This window comes from Eurypyga helias, unplaced genomic scaffold, assembly GCF_000690775.1.
Source record: "Eurypyga helias isolate BGI_N326 unplaced genomic scaffold, ASM69077v1 scaffold4039, whole genome shotgun sequence".
In the NCBI taxonomy this organism is placed as follows: Eukaryota; Metazoa; Chordata; class Aves; order Eurypygiformes; family Eurypygidae; genus Eurypyga; species Eurypyga helias.
Window position 1 is genome coordinate 168,873 of NW_010269981.1, and position 27,671 is coordinate 196,543.

The 27,671-nt window shown below is 40.8% G+C and overlaps 1 protein-coding gene across 1 annotated transcript in view; it reads right to left on the minus strand.

The window, feature by feature from the left end:
* Positions 1 to 27,671, minus strand: part of MEGF11 (multiple EGF-like-domains 11) — a 206,854-nt gene that overhangs the window by 166,226 nt on the left and 12,957 nt on the right. Inside the window, exon 5 of the mRNA XM_010158263.1 lies at positions 13,141 to 13,233. Within this exon, the coding sequence (XP_010156565.1) occupies positions 13,141 to 13,233 (93 nt within the window). The remainder of the gene's footprint in view (positions 1 to 13,140; positions 13,234 to 27,671) is intronic.

The following is a 27,671-nucleotide window of genomic DNA, read 5'->3' on the forward strand; positions in this document are numbered from 1 at the left end:
CATTCACCATGGAAGACATAACATTTGATCTTACTAATTTAATGAGAACACCTATTTCTTCTGGACCAGTTTTCATCTAGAAACTCTACTATCCCACACAAAGCATGTTAGACTCATTTTATAAAACAGTAAATGAAATACAAAGATGGAAAGGGGTATGTCCAGAATGACACAGAGTCCAGAAATGGAGTTGCTTAAATAATTTGGAGCCTAAATTTTTGAATATGAGCAAGGAATTCTAGTATTCTTGAATTTACTGGTATCGAAAATCCATCCTGACAAGAGAATTTCTGTGGCATTTCAGGATTTCAAAATGAGAACAACCACGTAATTCTTTAAGCTCACCATAACACGGTTCTACTCTCGTATGCAGAGGATTCCCGTGGGCTTTCAGAAAATTCGGACCTGCTGCTTATATATTCTGTTTTCTATCATATCTAGCAATTCAGTAAGCCCCTGGCTCTGATTCAGAGATCACTAAAGTTACAGGGATAAAATAATTCATGGAATCATAGAATTGTAGAATAGTTGAGGAGGAGAGGGCCCCTGGAGATCATCTAGTCCAAACCCTCTGCTCAAAGCAGGTTAAACTAGAACAGGTTGCCAAAGACTGTGTCCAGCTGAATTTTGTATGTCTCCAAGGACAGACTCCACAATCTCTCGGAGCAACCTATTCCGGTATTTAATCACCCTTACAGTAAAAGAGAGGTTTTCAATGCTTAAGAGGAACTTCTTGTATTTCAATGAGCTCAGGAAGCGCTGAATCTAAGCTCTCCAAAGCGGCCTGGAACCCAGCTGCTGAGGATGCAGGACGGTGGGACTGTCTTACTGATCTCAAAGAGTGGTGGTCCCTAAGGAGCCCAGAACCAGGCTCCTGCCACCATTAAGGCTATGAATAGCCTTAATAAGAGCACCCTCTTCCCAATACGCTTCCGAGTAAGTGCAGATGGAAGCCATTCCTCACCTGAGGTTGAAAACAAACTCACTGGGTCTGTAACAAGACTTATATTCCAACAGGTATCATAACTCCACCAAATCCAGAAGAAAGATCCTCTACCAGTATCCCCAGACTGGAATCTGTGGAATTCCAGTGGATGGAATTTATCCTAGAAGATGGAAATGAGATTTGCAGTAATGCATGTGTTTTCTCACTGCTATCTCAATGGAACTAGACACTTCTGTAGTTGGGAAGCACTAACAGCAAGGTGGATGATGAAGCGAGGTTATTGTGGATTCCCAAGAATTCACGGCTACAGTCATGTCTTCCCACCTCCCAGCTTTTCAATCCCTGTGGAAAAATGGACCTTCCATGTGAATTCTCATACCATTCTGCAAACCTGCCTCCTTCTGCAATTTGTATTTCTAGGCTTTGATGTTGATTTAGGACACTATCACTGCAAACTGAGCGAGTGAGATAGGGTATCAGACTTTGGCCCTTGGCTAAAAAGTCTCTTGCAATCAATTTTCATAATTTACTAATACCGCTACAGAATTAGAACACTGCAACTCTACACAGGGTTCACAAAGGTGAGATTTAAGCAGAGAGTAGGAAGGGTAGGAAACCCTTATATCTAATACTACCACAAATATCCACTGTTCCAAGTGTTAGCTGTTTCTGTTACCATTTGAATTTTGCAGGCTAATTTCACTCAATCTGCCCTGTATTTGACACACATGTTTTTAAGCATTCTGGACAGGGCCTATATAGCCTAGCAGGCTCTGGCCTTTGCATGAATAGGCACTGTATGGTAGGCAGAACAGCTATTGAGAATGATGAACTGCAAAGACTTTTTTGTTGAATGACCACCCTCCAAGATCAAAGAATGAGTGTTTCATCTCTCTTCTTTCTGGTTGATGCCCACAAAGATCTTCCTTATATAAAATACTCCCAGTAATAATACACACATCATTTCTATCTGGCATTTACTGTTGTTTCTAATGGGGCCAAAAGCCTTCTTACACAACACACAGCGAAGTTCTGAAAGTGGTTGAAACTTACTGTTACAAAGCAGCTGTGGATGGGAACATTCTCACACACTTTGCCTTTTTCGCCTTTCTTCAGTCAAGTCCCTACAGTTCTTTAAGCTTAAGTCTATGTGTAGCAGTAGGTGTCTTTTTATTTAACTCCACAACCCAGAAACTCAACCTGCATTGTTATTATCTGATTCTACGTGTCTTTTAGGTCACTGATTATATTTCATGAGCTCTTGCAATTACAAAGAGAGTGACACCCATATCTGTGACACTTGGGTCTCTTCCCAGCTTCCCTGACAAATGGCCTTCACCGGGCTTTCCTGAACGAGATTCAGGTCTTTTGAATTCTCATTTTCACTGCAGAACTTTCAGATATTCTGCAGAGTTAACAAAGGCATGTATAATAAATACAATTCTGCAGTTTCTCTGCACTGAATCAAGTCGTTCTGAGCTGTAATGAAATTACCATAGGATGTACTTGTTATAGACCTCATATTCAAGACGATCAAATGGTATACAGAAGGGTTAAGACTGAAGGTGTAAAATACTTTCACAAGTACAGCAATACAAGGGAACTTTTGACTGTAGAAATTTTCCTTAATGTGCAAAATTTCGGGTATTTCACCCACCATTTTTGTCAGTAACAAAATACAAACTGCCTACTGCAAACTGCACTTTCTTTGCTTGCACTACCCTTCCAGGCCAAGAAAAGGCAGTTTTGGCAGTTGAATGCACTGTAACTTCCAACATCCCCCTTCAATACGTCATGTTTAAACATTGAACAGTGTTTATTGGAGCTGTAGTGCCGATGACTACCACAGAAGAGATGTTTACATCCCTTCATAAACGCTTAAATGGGTTTCTTTGCTGGTACCAAGAAAAGAGAAATGCCACTTTATCCAGAGCACTTCACCTCTAAATCCTTATTCTGTCAGGTCATCACCACTGGTTCGCAGCATTAGATTCTTTCTCACTTTACTAAATTGTTTGCATGATAAAAAGACATTCTTTCAAAACCTCAGCTTTTCCCATTTGAGACAACTCTTGGCACACTGAAGTTGGCCTTCCCTTTACCATTGCCATTCCTTTACTCCTCTCAAATTCACTGTCGCTTTCACCCTCATTGCCCTGGCTGTGTTATCTCCCACCACCATTCTATCCCTCTTCCTTCCAATTCCCTTTGTTATTTCGGCAAAATCTGTCATTTCTACCTAGTAGAATCAGCCAGTAACTGCTCACAAGTCTGAAATTCTTGGTGTCTCACATGCAGCACAGTATTCATCTTGCAAATGGCTGCATTCAGCTATTTATTGTCTCAAGTCCAATTATGGGCCCACTGAGCTCCTTTCCTATCTCCGGCTGCTTCTGGCTGTGGTCTCACCTTGCTTGTTTTTTCATTTTTCCCCCCACTTTTCCTTCTCTGTCATGTCTCAATCTTTACTTTGCACTACTTTTTATTCCACGCTTCCATGCATATCATCTTCCCCCTGCACTTCTTGGATTTGGCCTCTGTTCACAACTAGGTGTGTGTAATCGGAGGTTACGCTACAGCAGTCTCCTCTGGAGAGTCAGGTGATGCTAGCACACCATCTGCTCATTTATTTCCTTTGGTCACAACACATCTCCTCATTTCGTATGCTTCTCCTCACAGATAACGACGGGCCCTCTACACTCCCTGCCAAAGCTAGATTAGCAGTGAGAGCAAAATGCTCACCTGCGAGCAGTGGTGTGAAGACTCTCCTCTGCCAAACCCTGGATTTACAGTCAGGTACGCGCTTGTTAAGTCCACTGCTATTTCATTATTTCTCTCCACATCGCTGAGGCAGACAAGCTGTTTCAACAAACATTCGTTTCGTTGGGGACACAAGAGATCTGCTCCTGTGGCAAACTCTTTTTCAGTGTTTTATAAGGACTACAAGTAAGTATCAGGGTATCATCTGAGGGGTCTAGGAGGGATTTTCATGGGTGTAATTTGGCAGAACAGGATTTCTCACAGAAGCTTCTGAAAATGTTTCATTTCCAAGGTATGCTATCATACTTACAGTAGCACAAACACTGGGTAAAACAAAGAAGAAAACTCCCTGAAACTTTCCCATTTCACACATAGTGATTTAAGGTCATCACGGCCTACTCTTGGCACTGAGAAGGTACTAGAAATGTAATTGATTGTACGGCAAAAAGAAACTCCAAAGAAAACGTTTACCTGTGTTACCTGTACAATGGCACATCTATCTCTAGCTTTCTCTCTTCAAGAGGCCTCTTATTCCTACACAAATATTTTATTGACATGGAAATAACTAAATAACTGAATGATTCAATAAACTGTCATACACCCATTAGGCAATGGAGTAAATCGGCATTTTCATTCTCTCGTTTTAAACTGTCATGTTGCATCACTTCTCATACTCTTCTGCAGATCTGATCATCACATCTCTGAAGTTAGAAAAGCTGCCTCCAGGCTATATTTTAAATGCAGCCCACCCAAGACACCAAGGCCAGCTGCACTTTGTAGCTTCCCTCATCTTTAGCAAAGATACTAATTGATGGCTGAGCTCTCACCAGCACCGCTGCCGTCTGCCGTCCTTTTGCAGCTCCGATACGGGCCCAGTTAAACCACATGATGAATATACTCAACTCCCATGAAAATCAAGAAGAAATAAGGACTCCCCACCTTGTAGAGGCTTATCCAGGATCACACAAAATCAGGGTGAAGTCTGAGGAAAAACATTAGTATGTAACAATTTCCTTTAGCAAAGACACTGCCTACGCTAAACACCGGGTCAGCGAGCAGGCGTAGGAAGGGAGGGGACATGCGTGACATGGACTGCATTTTAGGAAAGCTGTTCAGCACAGTAGCCAAAATATAGCTAAAATACACTTGGCTGCTTTTATTTTTCTAATAAATCATTTTAGTATCTTTTTATGTAAATGCTGGAATTTACAGCTAAACAAAGATGCAGTCACTGACAGGGAAAGCTGCGTATCTACATGCTTTCTCCCTGTAACATTTCCTCCCATGTCCAGGGCATGCTCCAGGATGCTGTTTAATTGAATTTACTGACTCTGCCTCAGCTCTGGGGTACCAGTACACAAGAAACCTTGTATGTAAGGCTAGGTGATGAAGGACTGAGGGTCCTGAAGGAAATCTCAAGACTTATTTCTGAGTGAAACCTTTTGTTTCCCTCTTGACTCCAACTCTTCATTTCTGCCCATAAAATAGCATTGCAACTAGGAAGAATAGCATCTTTCACAAAACTCCTGAGATGACTGGACAGGGTAAGTAGGGCCTTTCCCAGTCACAGCACACCTCTTTGGAGACAGGTACTCATCACCCAGAAAAAGTCAGAGCAGGCCTTAGGTTTCTCCAGGTTCAGGTGCCTGAAAAGGTTCCCAGGAGATTTTCTGATCCCTTACTGCTGGACAGTGCGCTGAGCTCTGCCTTCTCCAAGCATTCCTTGAAATACATCACCATACCTAACCCAGAGACAAGTGATTTAGAAGCTTTCCCATGGATCACATATCTTTTTTTATGTTTGCTAGCAATCATAAATCCCAGGAAAAATTATGAGTGGGTGTCCACACCTGAGATTTTTGGCTACATTTTGGAAGTAGGAATTCTGCTATTTTCTCCAAGTGACAGCTCTTTAGTGACCAGGCCATAAAATTATAGCAAGGGTACTTTTAAATTGATCTAAAGTCTGTTCATTTGTGTAGTGCACATTTAAAGCCACATTATCGTAAGATGCTTCAGCAATGAAATTTAGCATTAGCAATTCAGTTCATTAAAAAGGATATTTTAGTAGGTTCTTTCTTTTATAGCTATTACTAGCTATAGCTGTCTAGAGTGAGAAAAAACTTCAGTCAAATTAATAAAACTAACAACTCGTCACACATACGCTGCCTTTCTATGAAGTCTTCTCTGCTCTCACCAGTTTGGCAGCCAAGGAGAGATTATGTGAGCCAAATTCCCCCTTGCATAACCACCCAAAACCTGCACGGGAATGCATTTAGCCCATTCAGCACTGGTAACCATGGTTTCATTACTGAAAATTGTCCTTAAACTGTAAAGTTTTAGTTAACCATCAAGCCATTCCCCAGAAATGAGAAGAGCTACGTTATAAAGTTCACTTCCAGACATGGCAGAGGTGCTCCAAGTTCAGTTTTCAGAGAGGGCCAGCATCTACAACCACCTAATAATGTGGTTACATGGAACCCAGAATTTCCATAGTGCTCTCCAGGGCTGGAGAGTGGGTAAATGCAGTATGTGATATGCCCAGATAACCATTAGGTCTTAAACCTGTTAGTCACCTCCCATTTGTCAGTTGTGCGCCTTAAAGCAATGTATATGTATAAATATGTCAAAATTGTATTTATGCAATCGTTATTAATTGTTATTGGTTATTAATTATATAGCATATAAGACTTTTCAGTCTGAGACAACTGGAAGCCTGTTATATGACATACCTAAATTATTTTCTTATCACTTCCTCTACTCTGGTACCCATGTGGTAGGTCAAAGCATCACCTCTGTCTAGAACTAGGATGTTCGGATCACAGACCTGTGTGTTGTGCTCTGCGCAGCAGGAGACCTGGCGTTAGGCTTGAGCCTCTCTTCCTTGGTGCTAGTGAAGCTGACAGTGGTTTTAGTTCATTGAAAGAAGCACCTGCCATTGCTCTGCCTGGATGCCACTCAATAACTCTTCGTCCCCAGAGGAGATCCTCATCAACCTGATTTTCCCTCTTCATCTCTTAAATTCCCATTCAGATAATGACTGAAGCATTTATCTAACTTAAATAACATAGGTTGTTCATTACTGACTTTAGAAGGACGATCCATATGCATGAAGTACCTTGCCAGATCAAGCCTAAAGAGCACCGGTACGCACTGGCAGACTGAACTGCAGGGACTGGAGCAGACAGAGCCAGGTCAGCTTAAGCGAATCTTTAAAACCATTCAGGAGAGGCAGTCTCAAAGGAGGGCTGGGACTGCTGAGGGGAAACGATCTGTCACGACCTTGGCCTTAGATGCGACCAGCTGATTTAAGGAACGCAGTCCTTTCCCACACTCTGACTGGGAAGATGAAGGTGAAAAGTAAAAGGACACAGGGTGCTGAATTGCTATTTTTCACTCACTTTAGTACAAGACCTAGGACAATTGGCAACCGATCTATTCATCATCCATGTATCGCACAGAAGAAGTATAGAAAGCAATTTCTTCCCAAAGTAAATCTTAGATCTACATTTCCTTTTCAGAATCAACTGTTGCCCTTTGCTGAGCCCAGTTACTTTGGGAAAAGCCAGGGCTAATATGACTCTCATACCTTTCCATTGCTTGCAGCCCCTCCAAAGCAGTTAACTCGCAGAAGCTAACATAGTGAGCTAACATAGTGAGCTAACATAGTGAGCATAGTCATAGCGCTAACAGAGTGAGGAGAAACTGCCACAAACAATTGAGTAGATATTAACAGCTTCAGCAAGAGATAACATATTCCCACCGAAAGAAAAATGATGGATTAGCCTGGTTTAATGCAGCCAAATTATCTGTGTAAAAATATACAGGACATGCTGCTGTGCTACTAACTGCACTGTGAACAGCAGCTTGTGTTTACATTTTTATTCCCTGGTTACAGGCTGTCCTGCGTAGGCTGGGCCCAGGAAGATATGCTGCTACAGAGGCTGCTTAACACATGCAACCTGGGTACGCCAGCCCAAGTGCGTGGGCCCAACATCCAGCAGAGGCAAGAATTAAACACAAGCTGTTTACCTGATTACAGCAGTTCAGCAGTGGTTGAAGGGAGTTTAAGGAAGAGCAAATTGCTAGAACTGAAAGAGAAAAATCATTTCCACTCTGTATCAGCTCCTCATTGGAGCCTGTTTTTATACATTTGCATCTCATTGCATGATGTAGTTGTCACTGAGTCTGCAAATCACATAAAAATTAAGCTGCAATTTGAGCTTGTCTTAAATGAAAAGTGTATTAAAATGTTAAAGTCCACGTGCTGTGGACACGAAATTCTGTTTCAGCTAAAGCAATACTTAAGCGTGGATCCCCACAGAAGTTTCACAACTTTAAACAGGTCTTTAGAAACTGTGTCTAAACTCAACAACTGGACCAGCAAATGAAATACACGGGCTTTGGTGGAAACACAGACACTGCACCTGGTTCTGCCATCTCACATGGCGCTCAGATACAGCAGTCACTGTGATACAAACCCGTGGCATAGACAGATTCCTGTACAACAAACACAGACAGATGTCCTTCAGGGCAAGGCCCTGAATCGAAGTAGTGGCCCCCTAACAGTTTAGAACAGCTGAGGTTTTGCACCTCTTCCGTGGACCTTGGTCATTTCCCAGTCAATCCTACCCTAAAAACCTGAGGCCAAAAAATTAACTAGTGATTCCAGTAGATCAGTCCCTGACATTAGGCTGAATTTTGTTTGAGCCTGTACTCACAAACTAGGAATCTTTCTTTTGAACCTTATTTCTTCTTCAGAAATAGTTCAAAGCATTTTGAGAACACGGAACCCAAAATCCAGTCTGAAAACCACTGCAAACTCACTTTAAAATAATCTATTTTTCTCCTGAGATTTCCACTGTTGCTTTCCATGGCTTGTCAAACAACCCCCCTTCACATTTAGCAAAGTGTCTGCGGTTCTCATTCATCACAAGTCTCAGAACTGAAGTACTCCAGCTGCTCTAGGGCTATACCCTTACATGAGATCTTGCTGTGATGTTATACCTGCCTCTTCTTATGACCTTGGCTATTTTTAACAAAGAGGTACAGATGAAATAGGGTCCTGCTCTTAATGACAGCTTGTACAAACCATCCTTTGCAGAAACTATATTATCCATATGTGCACATTACTGATCACCCTATGCCAGGCAGCCATACTATGATCTCGATCTCTCTCCCCCAGGTGACAGAGCATGAAGAAAGATGATTTGGCATTGTTTTGCCAACATCTCTTTAATTACACTTTGGGCAAGTACTGTATTTTCTCCCAAAACTAATAGCAAAGCAAACATTTTGAAAACCACTTTATTTTTTTCATTACAATCTCTGTTTACTTGGAAATTTCTCAGACTGGCACACACAATTTTGCAAAGTTCCTGCTTTTAATTCAAGGTTCTCGCTCTGAACTTTCTTTTTCCTACCTGTTGTTTACTGTTTTGTGAATCCCCTTGTGACCAGCAAGATTTCTATAATCTGCCCTGCAATTAAAAACGCCCATAAGAGTAAAAACGGTCTTTGATAGTATCACTCAGTGAGTCTCAGCAGTTTGAATGAAAGACACTTTGCTCCTATAGACCTGATGAGTTCAATGAGATGCCTGTTTAGATTTCACTCCGAAGTCTTTTTAGCTGTTTCTTCAAAACTGACTCAGCAACATCCGCAGACACCCGCTTAACTTAAAGCAGATGAGAAGTCCTACTTGTGTCAAGTTAAGAATATGCTTAAGTGCATTGCTGGATTGGGGCCTAACGGCTTGCAAATACAGATGGCTATTATCAAGACCCAGAAGAGGCCAGGTAACCACCAACAGTCAATTATATTCCTACCAGAACTTCCAGCCAGTACATCATACTGTTTGAAGTTAATTGCTTTGAAATAATTGGACAGGTGAGCAGGTAAGTTCACACAGAGCATTTGCAATGTTCCTTTGTATTTAAAAAGACAACAGAGCAGATTGCATGGACAAAATGGGCATGATTTTGATAAAACAAGTTAAAAGAGAAGGGAAAAGGTGTGGGTTTTTTTTTTAAGACTTTTCCTTTTAAATTTTAGCATCATTAAAACCTTGAAAACATTTTATTCCAGAGCTTCTTTAGTTAATACCTCATTACTTCTCTTTTTATTGTTATGGTAATCAAGCCTTAATATATTGCAGCTTTATAGCATGAAATCAAGGCTAGGCCTGCGGGTATCAACAGATGTACAACAGCATGCAGTAAAAAACAGGTATAGAGGCATGCAGAGCTGAATATGGCACAGAGTTTTTTTATAATTGTTTAGCAATTCATCTGAAGTTATTTTAACCTTGACAACGGATGAACTCTAACATGTACCATGATTAGTCACTGGGAAGCTGCACTGAATAGCCACTTTTGTGATTGTTGCCTTACAGGCTGACTTTTGGGAAAGCATGAAACAAAGTCTGAGAAAGATGATTAAATTGTTTGGATGACTACAGGCCACAGCTGTAAATATTCAAAACATTTAACTGAGTATGTTCTGGCCAAGGGAGAAGGATAACACTGGGAAACTGCATTTAACACCAAAACCTTGCCTCCCCATAGGGAATCTGTGCTCAGTGTCAGAATTCACACCCTCTCCTAACACAGACAGTCTTGGCGGTGCACCAAAGAAGAAAAACATTTGGACCTGACTTTTGGTTTTGAAGTGACACGCGGACCTTGTGCTGGAGCTCTGCTTATGGTTGAATTTCACCCATCAAACCAAACAAAAGTTATAGGTAACTTTCTAAAGTTACAATGGTCTGGTCTGCAGGATGTTGAAATACCATCTCAAAAAGAGCGAGTGTCCCTAAACCCTTTCCAAGTAAATGACAACAAGCAACCTCCAGTGTCAGGTAGGCTCCACTCCTCAACACTGTTTTCAGGAGAGATTGTTCAGGAAACAATTACAGCTCCTGGGAGATTTTCTAAATTTAAAGGGAGTGTTTTGGCTAGCAATCACTTTCCCAGTAATATAGTTTCAAATAACCAACATTAAAAGCAATATGCCTGTGACTTAATCCCTGAGGACCATATAGGAAAGCTCTATGGCCCCACAGGGAGTGGGGTGACACGCACAGAGCCAACAGCTTCGGTTCAGCCAGAGCAGGGCCCTGCAGGGCCAGCCATTTAGAAGCATCCAAGAAACGGTATTTGTCACTGCAAACATGTAACCTTCATAGCAGCTACCCAATATTAATGAAGTAATAGGAAGAAAGTTGGCACAGGTGATACATTATTCCAGTAGAAGTGAAAAATGTTTTCCACATTATTACTGGGTAACAGTAAGACATGATGTGGATCATCCATGTCTCTGAAAAACCCAGTTAACCTCAGTTAGGCAAAGGCTCCCAGCTTCGCACTTCTCTCTTGGAAATCTGTTCTATACATTTAATTTAAACAAAGTCTCCCAACAGTAAAGAGGCCAGTCATCCAAATTTTGAGTGTCAAGCATAAAGGCGAGCAGCGCTCTCGGCTGCAGTAAAAGCTGACTTCCACGAGGCCGTTCACACTTACACGCATTACATTGGACATCCCTTGTTCAGATCAGACCTTAGGACTAGAAGTGCATGTTGCCCAGCGTATAACAAATGGAATGAAAGACAACGGGCACTATAGTCCAGCGAACACACTAATTATATTAATAAAATGAAAGCTTAAATTTTGAAGCTAATCCTGGGTATCATTTATAAAAGTTAACAGGGCATATTTAATTTAGGAATTGGCTAACGCTTCTCTTTCCACCGCTGAAACCTCATAAATGAAATATACTGGATTGCTGCCCAGTGCGGAAATAAAAGTTATGAATAATGTTTCTATCTCAATCATTGTCAGTGCTTTAATATTCCTAATTACTTTAAAAAGCTAAATATTCAATATAGGAAAAACCTTCTTTTCCTTTTTATCTTCACTTGCAAGATTAGTGCAATTTAACAAGAGTCACTGGGTAGTTTCAGTCCACGAGACCGTTCTGTACTTTGACATCCTTCCATTTCCTCTTCATTTCCTCCCCTATTCCAAAGAAGGGAGGGCTTGTCTCTGTGCAGGCATCTACATCCATGTCATCGTAGTATTTTTGTTTCCCATTTTTAAAACTTCTTTAAGCGTGTAAATACTCACTGGCTCTTAGGTTAAACATATCTATCACTAAAAATAACCAGGGGATAAAATTAGTCCCTGCGATTCCAAACAATATCTGACAATTGAAGGTTCTATTTTTCTTTTTAAAAATACTGTTACAGATAGATATTCAGTATGTATCCTGCTCAATTTTTACCTTGTCTACCTGTCAGGTAATCCCAAAAGGCTGCCTCAAACCCCAGCGCATGGCCTTTCTTTCCGTCCTTTCTCCCTGCTCCCTTCTTACTGCCTTTTCTGCCACAGCTGAAGAGACATGAGCAAAGCTGCAGACAAACCACCAGTAACTTGACTGGAGAAGAGTCTGCCCCGTTGACTTCAGCCTCTGGAAATGCTCATCCCCAGCCACATTTAACTCCTGTTCTCTTCTAACGCCTCACTTTATAGATCCTTTTTCTGTTATCTTTTTGCCGGTAATGATGCCGCTTTTTTAAGATCCCAATCAATTTGAGAGAAATGGAGGAAGTAAAAACAAAATGAAACGCTCATTCACTAAATGACTCACAGCATCTTTCTCGATGCAGCTTTATTTACTTGCCTGATGCACAAATAGACCTCATTTAACAAGCTTATTTCTGTTATGTCAATAACGTATCAGGCCTGTGTTACATAACAACTCTGATGTTTGTACTGGGAAGAACAGTAGCTGTTTCCTTCCAGCATGAACTAATCACATAGACTTAAACTTATCGCTGCCAATTAAGAGAGTTTGACACGCATAGCTTTTCCAGCTGAAAGAATTGAAAGCCTCAAGTGTGAATTAATTTCCTAGTAAAAGTTGCAAAACTCCCACCTCTACCATTTCCCCAGCTTCTGTGGTACAGATAATTTAGGATGTGGATTTCAATTCTGAAGGTAGAATCTGGGCTGCATGAAGAGTTAATGGCAGAACTCCCACTGGCTGCAACTGGACAAGGATCCTGTCTAGAGACCACACTTTCCAAAGTACTCCAAGTACTCCACAAACTGTTTAATGAAGAATGTGTTGTAGTAAAGATTTAAGAAAGAAAAATTTCATAAAAGAGCTATATTATCTATAGTGGTATCCCCAAAACAGCACCAAAAGCATTAAGAGCATCCTCCACTGCATTTAACACATCTTTGTAAAAACAAGCAGAAAAGTGAAAGTCATTACCGTAGGAAAGGGTATCATCACACAATAATTGCTGCAAAACAACCAACTGACCACCTCCATTTTTCCACTTGAAGTGCCCAAGTTGTAAGGCCACTGCTTTAAGGCCTTTTATTAATAACAGCATACATCTTTATCACATTTTTGTAATCGTTACTCACCACTAGAGCAATCGGTACCTCCCCATCCTGGTTCACAATGACAAGTGTCAGGAGAAACGCATCTTCCATGCACACACTCCTCTGTGCAGAGCGCTGTTGAGAAGAAACAACACACAGCATTGTAAACACAGTAAGTGGCTGGGAAACATACAGCACACTATGCCTAAGGGAGCAATATTTTGTTTAAAAATACTAAACAAAGCAAAACCACAAAAAAAGAATTGCTTGCAAGATTTAATTAATACTAAGTGACCAAAATAAAACATAGGTCTCTTGACAGCAATAAACTCATCTGTCACTTCAGCTCTTTGTAATGAAAAACTCTAACACCAGAAATTACTTTGGTTAGCAGCTTTGCTTCATAATAAGACTGTTACCAAACTGACATTATTATGATGATATTACAGAATAACAGCTTATGCTATTGCACTCAAGTTCCTATTGTTCATAAGGTAAAATGGAGCTCAGTTTTGGAAGTCTATTAAGATCTAAAATACATTTGTAAAAGATAGCTCAGGGAGAAGAAAAAATTTTACTACATGATGCAGTAGCTGTAAGGGCAGCCTTGTCTTTTCAAAGTCATCAAGTTTTCTGTAACTACAGTGTTCTGTATCTTATTTCTCCACTGGTGGATTATTGAAAGTTCAATATCCTCAAGGTTGAAGCTATGAAAAACTGGTTGGTTTTACTGTCTCACTTGCCAGTTGACTAGAGATAGAAACGGGAGAACCTCCTTTTCTTCTCCCTGAGTAGGAACAGCTCATGGTTTTAAAACTTTTCTTCTCCTGTGCTGCTTTGGTGTCTGATGTGCTTTCCGGTGTATGCCAGTATGTCCACCACATACAAGAAAACCTTGGACAATACTGGAAAACTTCTTTAAAGGCTGAACTTTACTCCTTACTACCTACTTTCCATTTTACCACCTAGGACACTGCCAAAAAATTAGTCTGTCAGCAATTCAAATTGGACCACCTTCCACTAGCCCAGGTTGCCCCAGGCCTCATCCAGCCTGGCCTTGGACACTCCCAGGGATGGGGCATCCACAGCTTCTCTGGGCAACCTGTCCCAGTGCCTCCCCACCCTCTGCAGGAAGAATCCCTTCCTGATGTCCAATCTAATCTCACTCTGCACTCAGGCTAGCATCAAAGTTGCTGGAAACATTTTGCTGTTTATTTGGTATTTGGTCATTGCAAACCACACCCACTAAGCTATTTACAGCATATCTAAATCCAACTTCAAACCACAAGCGAACTTTCAATAATCCTATGGGACAAATCTTCCTGTTCTTTATCCATCAAATCACTCGTGAACAGTGATTAAAATGTTGCCTCATTATGATGACTGCAAGATCTTTCTAGATTAGTCATTTCCTTTCTAGGTTTGCTGCACATCAAAAGTGCAATTTATTCTTATTTCATATCTTGTGTTTAGACAGTATTGCAGGGGGCATGAAATATTGATAGCTAATTCTCTAGTCGCTAATTGTCCTAATCTTTTGTGCATTTATTTTACTTGAGCTGGGCTTTCTGAAGACAGGGAGGCATCCTAGTCTACAGCTGTAAGATGAAATTCAAGACAGGATATTAGAAAAACAGGATTTTCCAATAAAGAAATACCCGCCTTCGTGCAATCATTTAAAAATGGCCGGTTATCTGTGACAAGAAGTCCACATACAGACAAGCCACAAACTTATAAGATGTTATTAGAAGTAGAATCACAGAATCTTTTAGGTTGGAAAAGACCTTTAAGATCACCTAGTCCAACCGTTAAAGCACAGTGCACTAAAAGATATGCAATATGGTGGGAGAGGGATACTTTGAAAATTCTGCCCTGTATAGCTTTATCTAAGAACAGGCTTCTCACTGATGTAACTCTGACCCCTTAGTTTTATGAGAGGTATGGAAAATGAAACTGAGATTTTTCTGCTCTCTGTATGGACATTTATAATAATAAATCATTCCTACGTGTAAATCATGCAACTTTTTTATCCTTTTAACGAAGCCAGGTTCTCAGGTCCAGGCATCATCATTTGAGAGCAAGACGGTTGAGGATGGACTGTTTCTTTGCTCTTCCAAATAACAAAACTTCGGCTCATAGCTAGCCTAAATTTAGTTGATTTCGTCTCTCAAACATATCACACCTTAACTATGTTAACATAAATATGAAATAATAATCACTAACTAAGCTAATGAAGTTCATTTGTTCACGTGTCTATGGACAAAAGTGCTGAGTTCTGCGGCAGCGCTCCAGTCCCTTGGGAAGGTGCTACGGGGGACATACGAGCAAGGGTCATGATATCATTCCTCATTCTAAAGCAACCAGTGATATGCAAAATACAAATACTACTACAGCGATCTGCATCTTTGTTTTTAGGTGTTTTGAAGTTCCACATAGCTGAAGATGACAATATTCAATGAGCAATTAAAGTGTCAATAAGGTAAAGACCCTCCTTGGAACTGTGGGCTCCCTCCCCTCTGGTTTATTAGCTTGCTAAGCTAACAGCTATGAGCTCACTAGCATCTAGTCATTGAAAGGTGTGAAATTACACAGGAATAATCCCATATATGGGGGTCACAAAAATCCCCCTTTTTTAAAAGGGGAAGTTTGATGTAAGCCATTTTATTCAAGGAGCCAAATAATCAGCCTCCTGCACTGTCTGATTCAAATCAGGCCTACAAAGGTCATATTAGGGTACAACTCTAAAGCTTTACCATAGCAAATAAAATTCTGAATTTCCCCTATAAAAGGAAAGTCTTGCCTTGCTCTAATCTTTAGAGTTTAAATTAATTTTTCATTCTATTAACATTCAACATAATAGGATACAATGGTCCCCAAGGCATTCTTCATAATATACTTTGTACAGTGGTTTGCAAATGATCTTACTAGTTAATGGAACTATAAAAATTACTTGCACATAAAGGTCAAGAAAAATAAAGATAAGTATGTACTTTCTGACACTGTCCTGTTCAACACTCAGCTAAAGGCCCCTGGAGTAAAGAAAACTTGTACTAATGCAAGGAATATAATTCCTCCCAGTATAATAGCCCAAGCAGTTCAACGTTTGGAATTCCAGACTTTTTATGTCTGCATTTTCCCTTGACCAATTCTCTTGAACAATCCAGCACCTCATTGATCAGTTTATTATTAGCATTCTTGGCATGAGTTTAAGATCAGTTTGTAGTTTGATTCAGCCCGGTAATAAAATGACCTACATCAAAGCCCTGCCAAAATGCCATCTTTGTAGCAATGCGCTTAGCATGAGTTATTTGGCCATATTCAAGGTCACACGGCAACTGCTCCTTATCATGGACTAAAGTCAACAAAAGGGTTCTGTAACAATTCGTTTGATGCTTATCACTTACTTTATAATTACGGGCAGTGCTCTCTTTAACATATAAGGTAAAAAAATTAAACTCTTCACACCTGAAAAGACTGCCCAGATTTCTCTAATACTAGCACTTATTTTTTAATTGTGTCATGAATTTGAATTTACTGAATGGGTTGTCTCTGTATCTACAAAGGTATGAAATAGCCAGGATATTGTTGTAGCGGAGTACACTGCTAGGTGGAGCAAACACTTCTGCCTGGAGAATACTTCCACTGAAGTTACTTCAAGGGAGTTTCACCATGGATAGTTTATCCTAGTTTACACCAGGGATCCAGAGCTACTCTGTCTTCCTTGGTGCTGCATTCCTCTGTTCAGACCCAAACTATGACCTTGCAGGGTTTAAGGCTGCTGCACCATGCTGTTTTATAGCTGTTACACCCTGCTCATCACTACATTATCAACACACTGATGACTTGTACCCCATTAAGCGACGTAGCTAACACCACAACTATCTTTTGTAGCCTCTTTCCTAGAGCTGAAAGTGCCTTTAGAGAAGGATCTCATTCTAGGGGAAGAATTACGGAGTGAATTAGCTTGGGAAGGGTTTGTTAGCTTGTCCAGACACAAAATTTAGGTATTTATTTCACAAAAGGCAGAGTCAAAAAGATGTGTCTTGTGCTTGCGATGGAATGTGGAAACGTTTGCAGTGGTCCTTTGAACCTGGAGGAGTTCACAGCCACTGACCCAGCAAGTTCCATCTCCCTCCCACTTTGGCTGGTGGGATTCATTTGCCAGACAAGCAAAATATCTTCAAAACAAAGACCAGTACAATTACAAAGTCTAAAGGAACCCACTGCAGAAAACAGGCTTCATGGACTGCACTCGAGACGTGCTGGAGAGTTCTGTATGAACTAGAATTCCCTGGGCTCTGCAGGTTTGCTGCCCAGGGATTGTACTGCAGCCAGGAGGTGACAGAAGGCATAAATAACTGTAGATACATTCTAATAATGGAAAACATTGCTAAATGAAGATACAGATGCTACTGTACAAGAGCACAGACACAATGAGAAATTCAGGCACTCTCCTATAACTACGCAGAGCGACCTGGTCTGTTCTGACTGCACTTGTGGCAAAAAGACTCTGCCCCACGACAGCAAGTTCCTCAAAATACTTTTCTTTTTCTACCCTATGTAAGGCAGTCTCTGCCAGTTTTTCTTCACTATACACTGATCTCACCCAAACTATGACTGATTTTGTTTATTTGCTGCAAAAAAAAGGTAGAACTCACTTCATCTATATGTTGCTGGTATTTTAATTTCAGGTCATCTAACCAGTTTGCCCCACGCTTGACAGTTGTTGGATTACACAAAACAGAAATTTAATGGAAAAAATCAATGTTTTCCTTCACTACTTAATATGTGCCCCTGGAAAAATTTGGGTCATCGCAGCACATTACTCCAGTCCCTTAGGCCACTTTTAAGGGAAAGAATAATCTTGTCAGGTGAAAGAGCAGATATCTCAGGGCCAGTGGTTTCAGACAATGCAGAGAGGTCAAAGAAGATGAAAAAAAAGATGTGAAAGATGCTTGACTCGTATCCATTAGGAATCTATTCAGTCAGGGCCACTGGTGCTTCCATCTTAATGTACTGGCCTAAATCCAGGCTGGTCTGAGTCTACGATATTAGCTTCATTAGATAAGCCTGTCGTCAGCTTTTGGCCAGATTCTCTTAGAATGTGTTCAGAAAAGGGAGGTTTGATAGAAGAAAGATGACTACAGCTAATGTATCCAGGTAGGTTTTCCTCATTCTTAGATTATTGCTTACTTGGGGACCGGAAGATTCCCTCTCTAAATCACTGACTTTCCGTCAGGAATCGTGCTGATCAGATGGTTTCCTGCATAACTGTTTCAATGAAGTGGGATAATAGTCCTTTGCATTGCTTAATGTCTCTGTCTGTACTCATCACTCAGCATACATCCATTAATTTATCACCTTGGATAGCACTTTAATGCAGGGTTTAGCAACTTCAATAGATGAAGATGTGGAGAGATCTCAAAGTCTGCTGAGGCTTTGAGGAATTTATTGTTTCAGTATATGGCAACCCTTATTTTTCATCTCCCTCTTGGTATCCAAGGGAAGTACTAATAAAAAAATACAAAACCAAGGGGATCAATGTGAGCAAAGGAAAGATGAGTCTGATGCAGATCATATAACAGCAATTGGTCGCAAGATCAACTCCTTTTACTCCAGGTGCAATTCCATTACATTTTTTGGCAGATTTGGAATAAGAGACTCTGCATCTATGCAATAAGAACAGGATCAATGATCTCTCCTGTTGGCTGGGACATGGGGAGTCTCTGACCACTGCCTCAGCGAGATATTGATCTGTTCAAGGTAGCAGCTAGGTTGTGTTATCCTCAGTGTTGACATCCTGCCAACGCTTAGGGACTAGGCTGTGCCAGGGATGACTCGTGAACGTCTACAGTAAAAGAATTGGGAAGATACATTCTGAGGAATTTGCCTTCTCCCAGGAACAGAATCTGACATCTGTCAGTGTCATCACTGACAAAGTATCAGTAAATCCCTGTATGAATCTGCTAGGAGAGGAAGATTTGTTAATAAGCACAAAACCCACTATAGTTTTGGCTCAGATTTCTATTACCAGATAAATGGCAGTTTGGGGCTCTGATGACTAATGAAAAGGTGAACACAGGGACTGCCACATTCTTGTCATGGCTGAGTGTTCCAGGCAGTTGACATGGGCTCGTCTACAGGTCCTGGTATAATTCCAGCCAGATCTCAGGGATTCAGACTCCCAGGTCCTTCACAGGAGGAATGCTCACAGCTTACTGATTACTGCAGGATCTGGCACTGATGTGAATATAGTTTAGTCCACGCTGCAGTCTATTGCCTGCTGCAGGCCTTACTTTAGGGAGTGGTTAGGGAAGCAAACTGAGCCAGGGGAAGGCCAAGGCAGAGAACAGACTGCCCTGAGAAAGGCAAGACTGGAGGATCACTGTTGGAACTGCAGTTTGGTTGGTCCTGAGGAAAAGCGGAGCTGGAGCAGCACATCCCTGCAATGAGAATGGCATCACATCAGTGGCCATAAAATAGTGACAGTAATCGAGGAGGGGGTTAGAGGCCTGCAAAAGGAGAGGTCGATGGGAGTCATGCATTTAACAGACTGTGTGTCATTTTGATGCCCCATTGGCTTCATCTGCTCTGGTAGAGAAAGGGAACAGGAGATAGTACTTAACCATTTAATGATGTCTGAATGAGAGCTGAAAAGCAGCCTCCTTGTAGCAGCAAATGTCAGAAGAGCAGAACTGGGGTCAGTAAGCTGAACCACTTTATATTTTTGGCTGTGCGAATAACAGAAAGCTTTGCAGTACTTCAGAGCACAAAAAGAGAATTGTGGGAAGGCACTGCAGGACTCTGAGCACTGAAGTGCATCTGCCCTGCAAAGTGGACAGGTTACGAGGTTGGGTAAAAGCAACACTAATCCATTAGTCTGCAGATAAAGTCACAACCGAGCCCTGGCAAGAGAAATGTGTGTGGAGTTCAGTTTCAGAACCTAGGCAAATCCTGCAACGAAGACAAAGCACCTAGCTAATTCCTGATCTCAACAGATTCATGACTAATGTCACATATAAAGGGAAGACCACAGACCAAGGCCAGAGAGGACAGTCCAGTCAGGGATATCTCTTGCTCACTCCAATGCTCCATGGGGATCAGGAGACCCAAGCACCTGGGCTTGCTCTGCAGGTGAAGAGAGAAATTCCACCTTCAGGTGAAATCCTGACCACTCTAAGGTAAAGTCACACTCCCAAATCTCTTACCATTTCTGAGGCTCAGTCTGTCTCACTGCCATCACAGAAAGTGAATCTGAGCCCATCAGCTTAAATATTGAGAATTGTTGATCATTTAAGGCCTGTAACTGATTTTATGCATTTTCTGTCATTGTTTCAACTAGAAATAATCACTGCATCTTCCCATGTTGGGAGGAAAGACTTATGCTGAGATCAATTCTGCTGATCAATGTTCTAATACAGTATTATTCTGCGGGATAATTTCAGCATTTAAGTTTTCCTGGTAAGCGATTTCCCATTGCCTCACTGCAGGGTTCAAAACAATCATTATCACTAGTTGAAACTGTTAATGAGGTTAAGAGAGATCCTGAATCAGCAGAGCAGAATCTATGACCCAGGAAAGCTTTTCCCCTCCTGTGGCCTCGGTCTACTCCTGCCATTTTTGTAAATTGACCAACTCTTTCCAGCAATTTGTAGAAAATACATTTTCACTAGTTAATTTTCTACTGGAACTTGGTTCATCCAACCAGCAAACTTAATGACAATTTGCCTGCAAATTGCGCTTTATATTGCACCTTTAGAAAGCGCACTACTACCTTTATCTAAGTAATGTGGAAATATTAACATTTACTCTGACAAATTGTCTTTCATTCCCTCTGTCTATGATCCAGCAGACTTCCCACCACCAAAGCTAAATGCAGTCAGAAAGTATTTGCCAGCAGGAGACTCCAGCTGAGGACAGAAGAGGGAAGGAGGAGTTCTCCTGTGCTAAAGCCGGTGGAAGAATTCCCCAAGCATTCTGTTCTTAATCTTGGGGGAATTTTTTAATTCCTGAAGGAACGAAATTCTAGTCAGGCTGGGTAATAGAGGAGATGTTCATACATAGCTAAGAACCCTGAGCCTTTCAGCTTTCCGGTCAACACACAGAGAAGCAGCCAAACCTACCAGAAGCAGCGCAAGCCTAACCTGCTCCACCCAACTATCTGTAATGGCAAGGAGCATCACGCTACACCCAACAGACTGCTGAAGGAACAGTTGTCCTCCACTCACAGGTATGGGGATTGTGTCTGCAGTCTGGGGGCTCACAGGACTTGTGTTGGAATGGAAAGTGAGCTGCCAGAGACAAAGCACAAAGTTAGAAACTAGCTATAAGTGGTAAGCCAGAAAAAACCCAAATATTTCCGTTATAAAGAGACTGGAGTAACATACTAGTGCCCTACAGCTGAGGAAGGTGGAAACTAAATTACAGACAAACAGGTAAGTACTTGTACCACACATGGCTGAACTTTATGAAACTCATCCGTGGTAGGATGGCATTTCCAGCCGAGGGAACCTCACCCCAGAAGTTCCACTAGTGTATTACTACTGCCCTGCTTCATGTGGCAGTTCCTCTGCTTTCCTCCTATGGCTGTATCTCTCAAATAGACCAAGAATCTACAGGTTCCAACTCTGGCTGAGTAGCTGGTTGATTTAAGCAGTGACAGAGGAAGCATATAGGATAATGTCAAAGAAAATGAGCTATTATCAGAAAAACCATTTATAACAAGGGCAAAATTCTCCGAGGTGCTACAGCAGACTGTGAGAGACAGGACTAGGACTTTGGCCTAAACAGTCTAGTAGAATAACCAAGCCATATTGCCTTGTGTTCTGGAAATCACCTCAAAATTACAGCACTTGTGTATTTTGCTACAGGTTACCCACTCAGAGCAATACATGAGTTTCTTTGTGTACAAATTCCATCACGTTATGGCTCCTGTGAAATAGTTATTTTTGGATCTGGTAGCATTGCTACATGTCTGTAGTTCTCTGACTACTGACTTGCCCTGAATTGTGGGTCTCATGCCAAGAAAATTCTATTTTCTGTCAGTAAATGACACAGCTCCACTGCTGATTGATTTTCATAGGCAGAGAGTATGTGCTGTGTGTAAGAGTGAGGATGGGTGCATCAAAAATGTTGTTCTTAAAAGATCAAAAGTAGATATATCAAGACAGCTGGACTGCATGATACTTCTGGCTGCCTTTACTAAGCAATGCAACACCTAATAAAACTAAATTACAGCAATTCTCCTAGATAAATTTTAGTCCTGTAGCATATTGAATAAACTATTGATTTTTCAAAGAAAATCATTCTTCATTCTTATTCCAAATTTCATCAAGCCAATCTAACAGAAATCTGTTCTTTGTTTCTCACCAAAATAGGATGAATATGGACAAATTTCTAAAGGCAAACCTGTCACTGAGGCCAGGATGGCATGGGCCCTAGAGGGCCGACAGATTTCAGATTTCATTTCAGATCAAGCCATGCGCAGCATATGAAGGTCAGCCTGATGAAATCAAGGATAGAAGATAGAGCCTGTTTGAAGATCATGTTAATGCATAAGCTGCACTAAAATTACTGGGGATGGAATATTGAAGTGCAGATACTTTTCACTTTTCTCACATTTCAAAAGGAACCATAGCTGTGTGTTTCAGAGCAACTTGCTGAGAAGAACCATAAAAAAGACCCAAGGAAACAAAATATTGTATAATTCCTGGGGGCTGATTCTCATCACAAGCCACTAGTCTAAACTGTCTGTAAGCACCTCTAGATTGCAGGAGTCCAACTTCTTAGCAATGTCTAAGTGTCTAGAGAAACTTTCTACTAATGAAACATGCTAAAATGTACTTTCCAATTCCTGTGATTCACACTGTTGCCTGAAAACAGAAGATGGAAGTCGGAAATGAAATCTTTGACCTTTGCTGTCAGAAGCTGTTGAAGGCAAATGTTAAATAGCATTTGCATAAACAAAACTATTGCATAGTAAGGAGGGGGGCAGATAATTTTGAATTCTTTTAATAACGTTTTTAAAAGGAATTCTATTTAAACTGTAAATCTTCCTAAAACATGACCATGAATGCAGATGTAGAGATATCTGATCCGAAAGAATGTACCAGTGACCTCCTCCAGCAGACCTCATACGTGCACAACACTGCTGTAACTGAAAGCCTCCTTTTGCTGCTTGCTATACTGAACATCGGGTTTAATTTCTTTACAAGCCTGCTTGTGACGTGTTTCATACACAGTTCCTTATTGTTATTCAGAAAAAAAAAATCTCTATTTGACTCAATTTACATACTTAAGTTGTAAGCTTCTTCAAGTCAGGCTATATTTTAGTGGTTTTGCTCATGGATTTCTGGGCATTACAGCAATAAAAGTAAATCACAGCATTCAGAAATGAAAAATCTTGATAAAAGAAGGAAAGCTTTAGGATTAAATAGATTGAAAATATCTCTTGACTTACTGCATCAAAGCAAGGTTTGCAAAAGTGAATACCTATGTTAGAAATACTGAGCTTAAGATAAATTATTCAAAATGTTTTGTGATCAGATCAGTAATGGACTGAAGTTTCATGAAAATTTTCCCTGAGGAGCCTTAAAAAACCTTTATTAAACTGAAAAGCATGTGCAACAATACACAAATATGAAGTAGAATGCTGTAATTCTGTAACAGAAAGAAAAAGAGAATGTCTGTGAGAACAATCAAAGAGTATCGTGGATACTAGAGGAAATATCCATGGCTGGTTAGAAGAGCTCTGTCTCTGATTAGCCTTCTTGATATCTGATTAATTCTCTTACACTGTACTAGAGTATCAAGTGTTAACAGATGCTTTTCAGCAACATCATCTTCTCCTTTCACTGAGAACAATTAGAGAACCAAAAATTAACACTGATTTTCTGACTGACTCTACTAACCTAAAATTGCCAACTATGTGCACTTTGGGCACCTTCAGTTCACTCCTAAAAGCCATTTTGCCCTATGAAGTCTTTTTTTTTTTTTCTCCCCTTGAAGAATTCATGCTGGTTTGCTTCACTATTATCTACCACACCGAAGTAACTCATGCAGGTGTCTCAGGAGGTGCTTTGCTACATAAAGCTACAGAAGGAATTAGTATGTCCATGTATGAAAGTACCACTCAGCCTGCAGGACAGTTGCTACTTCAACAGCAACAGCTGATATTTGTTATTGCTGAGGTGTTAGCACTCCTTAGGAATGGTGCATCCCCACAGTCCTCAGCCAAGCTGATGGAAACTGAAGCATTCAACACTTTTGAAAGCCAGGCTCCTCACGCACAAGTACGGTTTCAATAGGAAGAAGTTACTTCTTTTATAAAGTCCCACTGATCTTCCACACAATTTGGTATCTTAATCTTTCTACACTTTGGTCTAAATGATTTGGCTTCAGAGTTGTAAGTACTTTTTTATTTTAACATATGTGATCGCTTTCTACAAATTCTGAAGGCTTGTTTCATAACAGGGTACTTACTATCTGTTTGCATTAAGTTGGAGTAGCTGGCCTATTTTTATAGGCTATCACATATTCATCAAAAATGGATGCAGTTGCAAAATCAGTTGGAAACCCATGGAATAATATATCTTTATCCTACCATGAGGCATGGAATACATGCCACACAAGGCAAAGCTAACTGGGGAAAAAGGGAACTACAACCTCTTTAAATTGCCACCCAGTAAGCCCACTCCCAAGTATTACCTAGCATTTGAGAAACCAGTACCAACAAACCCAGCTCATTTAGTATGGTGTCACGTGGCAGGCTCATGTGGTTTTCCTAGGGCAAATGTCATCAGTATTTTTAAGAGGAGGTAATAATTACAGGCTCATGTTCCAAAAGCTGACATAAAAGAAATGTGAATGATGCACAGGAAGATGCTGAAAGCAGTATACTTAGGCCTAATGTGCAGCTTTTGGGCCAAATCCAATCTGCCAAGTGCTCCCAGCCAGTCTCATTCCTGTGACAGGGGAGATGGGGACTAGCTGAGATGTAAGTAAATACACCAGGTTAATCCAGCTCACCACATGTGCAGACTGCTAACGAACTTCAGACTCTTCTGGAGGGAAAAATCTTCTGGAGTTCCGTACCTTCATAATTTGATAAATGGCAAATTTCCTGTACATACACATCTTCAAAAACTCATATATGGGGTGGACAGGATCTTGTTTTTGAAAGTCTATGCACGGGAGCGGATACCAGCAACATAGGAAGGAGTGAGCCATAAAGCTACTGCGGATTAGTACCGGTGCCCTCCACACCAACCTAAGCCAGTGCAAACTAGCATTAACAACACTGAAGTGCATTAAAGAAGGAGGAAGAAGGGGATTTTCAAAGGGAATCGAGACATTAAAGATACGGAAGTTGGATGAAGTAACTGAAGATGTCCATTCAAAGATGGTGGATCTGTGCCGATTTGCAGCTCCGGGGGACCAACCTGTCTTTGCTAAAAGTGGGCAAATTAACGGACGAAGCTTTGCATGCCTCGCTCTTTGACTTCAGCACTGAACCCACATCTATGATTCTTGTGCCTTTTTTCTGATCCTGATGAAGTTTCCAGGCATCCAGGCTATTAACATGAATACTATGAGTAGCTCTGGATCCAGTGCCTCCTTCTATGCCTACATTCCCAGTATTCTTTTATACTGATCCCACTGAGATTGCCTAAAGCAGACAGAAAAGCTTTTTTACTGCTACACTAGCAAGAGTCTAAATCTTTTTCTAACTAAAATGCCTGCATAATTTTTCCTCTGATATTTATTAAGCCCCCTGAGACATTATACAGTTTCAGCATACCCTCCTTTCTGACTTCATGCTATTTTCATTCCTTTGTATGAACATTTCTCCTCCTTCTACTGTATTTCTTCCAGAAGGCCTTCCCTTATTTCATTACCACTCCCCACCAGCATCTTTGCCAATCCATCAGCATCCAGAAGCTGACTGCAAATATAAAATGATGGATGGGAGATGAGAATTGATTTTTTCACCTTCTCGTCAAAGAGGTCTCTCCATTACCTTTAGGCTAAATAGCAACCCAGGGTCTTCATCGATGTCACAAAATGAACTGACCTACTTCTAGGGCTGGTGCACCTCTTCCTATCCACACACACCTGCCTCCCAGGGTGCTCAGAATGAACAAACAAAGGCCACTAGTCTGTGTAGAGCTGTGGCCTGCTCCACTGTGTTCTGTAAAATGCTGTATAGGACACTGCTATGTGGCTCCTAGGCTACACTCCGCAGTGGGGTAGCAGAAGTTGAATGCAGATAACCAGCTCTCTTCCATGCTCCTTCTGTTGCTTTCCTATCAACCCACCTGCCCATTCAACAGAAAACAGGGATTCTTCCCAGGCACCACAGTATGTTGCTGCTATCTACAGTCATGACTGTGACTGTGACTACTACTATGAGCAGTAGAATTTCTTCATTCCTGCGCAAGTTCCCCCTCAGATGGGAAGACAAGACCCAAATTATTCCTCATATTCTTCACTAGGAAAAGATCTATGGAGTCATCTCAAATGCACATAAAAGGAGAAATTTCAAAGTGTCTTCTACTGTCACTTCAACTCTATAATTAATAACGCTGTATGCAGAGTGGCCTTCCACACCATTTTCTCCCACTCATACATCCCAAATCAGAAAGAGAAAAAGAATGTCCCCTGATACAAAGTATCTATGCACGGCTGTATCATTTCCCTTAATTTATGTTGCATTATTGATGTGCAGAATGCCATACTTGAATAATGTAACACTAAGGCTCTCAGAGAAAGCACCAGCACCAGCTTTAATGTGTGTCTATAAAGATAAGAAAAATATATTTCCTAAGTCCAGCAGTTTCAAACAATATATTTTCAAGTTACAGGAATGCTCACCACAAGGAATTTAAAATTGAGGTGAGCTGGGGGGGACAACATTTCTTCTAAAATGTTAATGAGCTACTGCCTTATAAAGTGAAAATAATCAACAAATCTGACATATAAACAAACATTATGAATATTCAGGAAGTTTAAGCTGCTGATTCAACATTTTCTAAGAGTGTACGACTTTTGCAATGATCACATAGGCTGTTATTTTTCTTTTCATCGTAAGTACACTCTACCACGGTGTTGGTGTGTTGTCCTAACATATGCATTGAATTGCCAGTATTGTAATTCATCCAGATGGCAAGAAGCTTTGGAATTGTTACCCCTATGGTACAGATGTTTAACAATCTAGCCATATGGCTCCAATAAGGCAGCCTTTTCAAAGATTACAAAAACTACACTAGACATGCAGCCTTGTGAATCTGAGTGCAATCCTGAGGTATGAATGTTCATATTGCTGCAATATAAAAGCACACACCATACTATGAAGTTGGCATGTCTATTGGAATTACAAAATTTCGAAAACATTGTTTAAAACTCCGAGAAGAATCAGGTCCCAAATTTGCATAATTCCACCAAGTCAGATATTTACAGAATATTTCTCATTTGTTTTTGAAATTCATCGAATCACGGAATGGTTTGGGTGGGAAAGGGTCTTAAAGCCCACCCAGCCCCACCCCCTGCCATGGGCAGGGACTCCTTCATAGCCC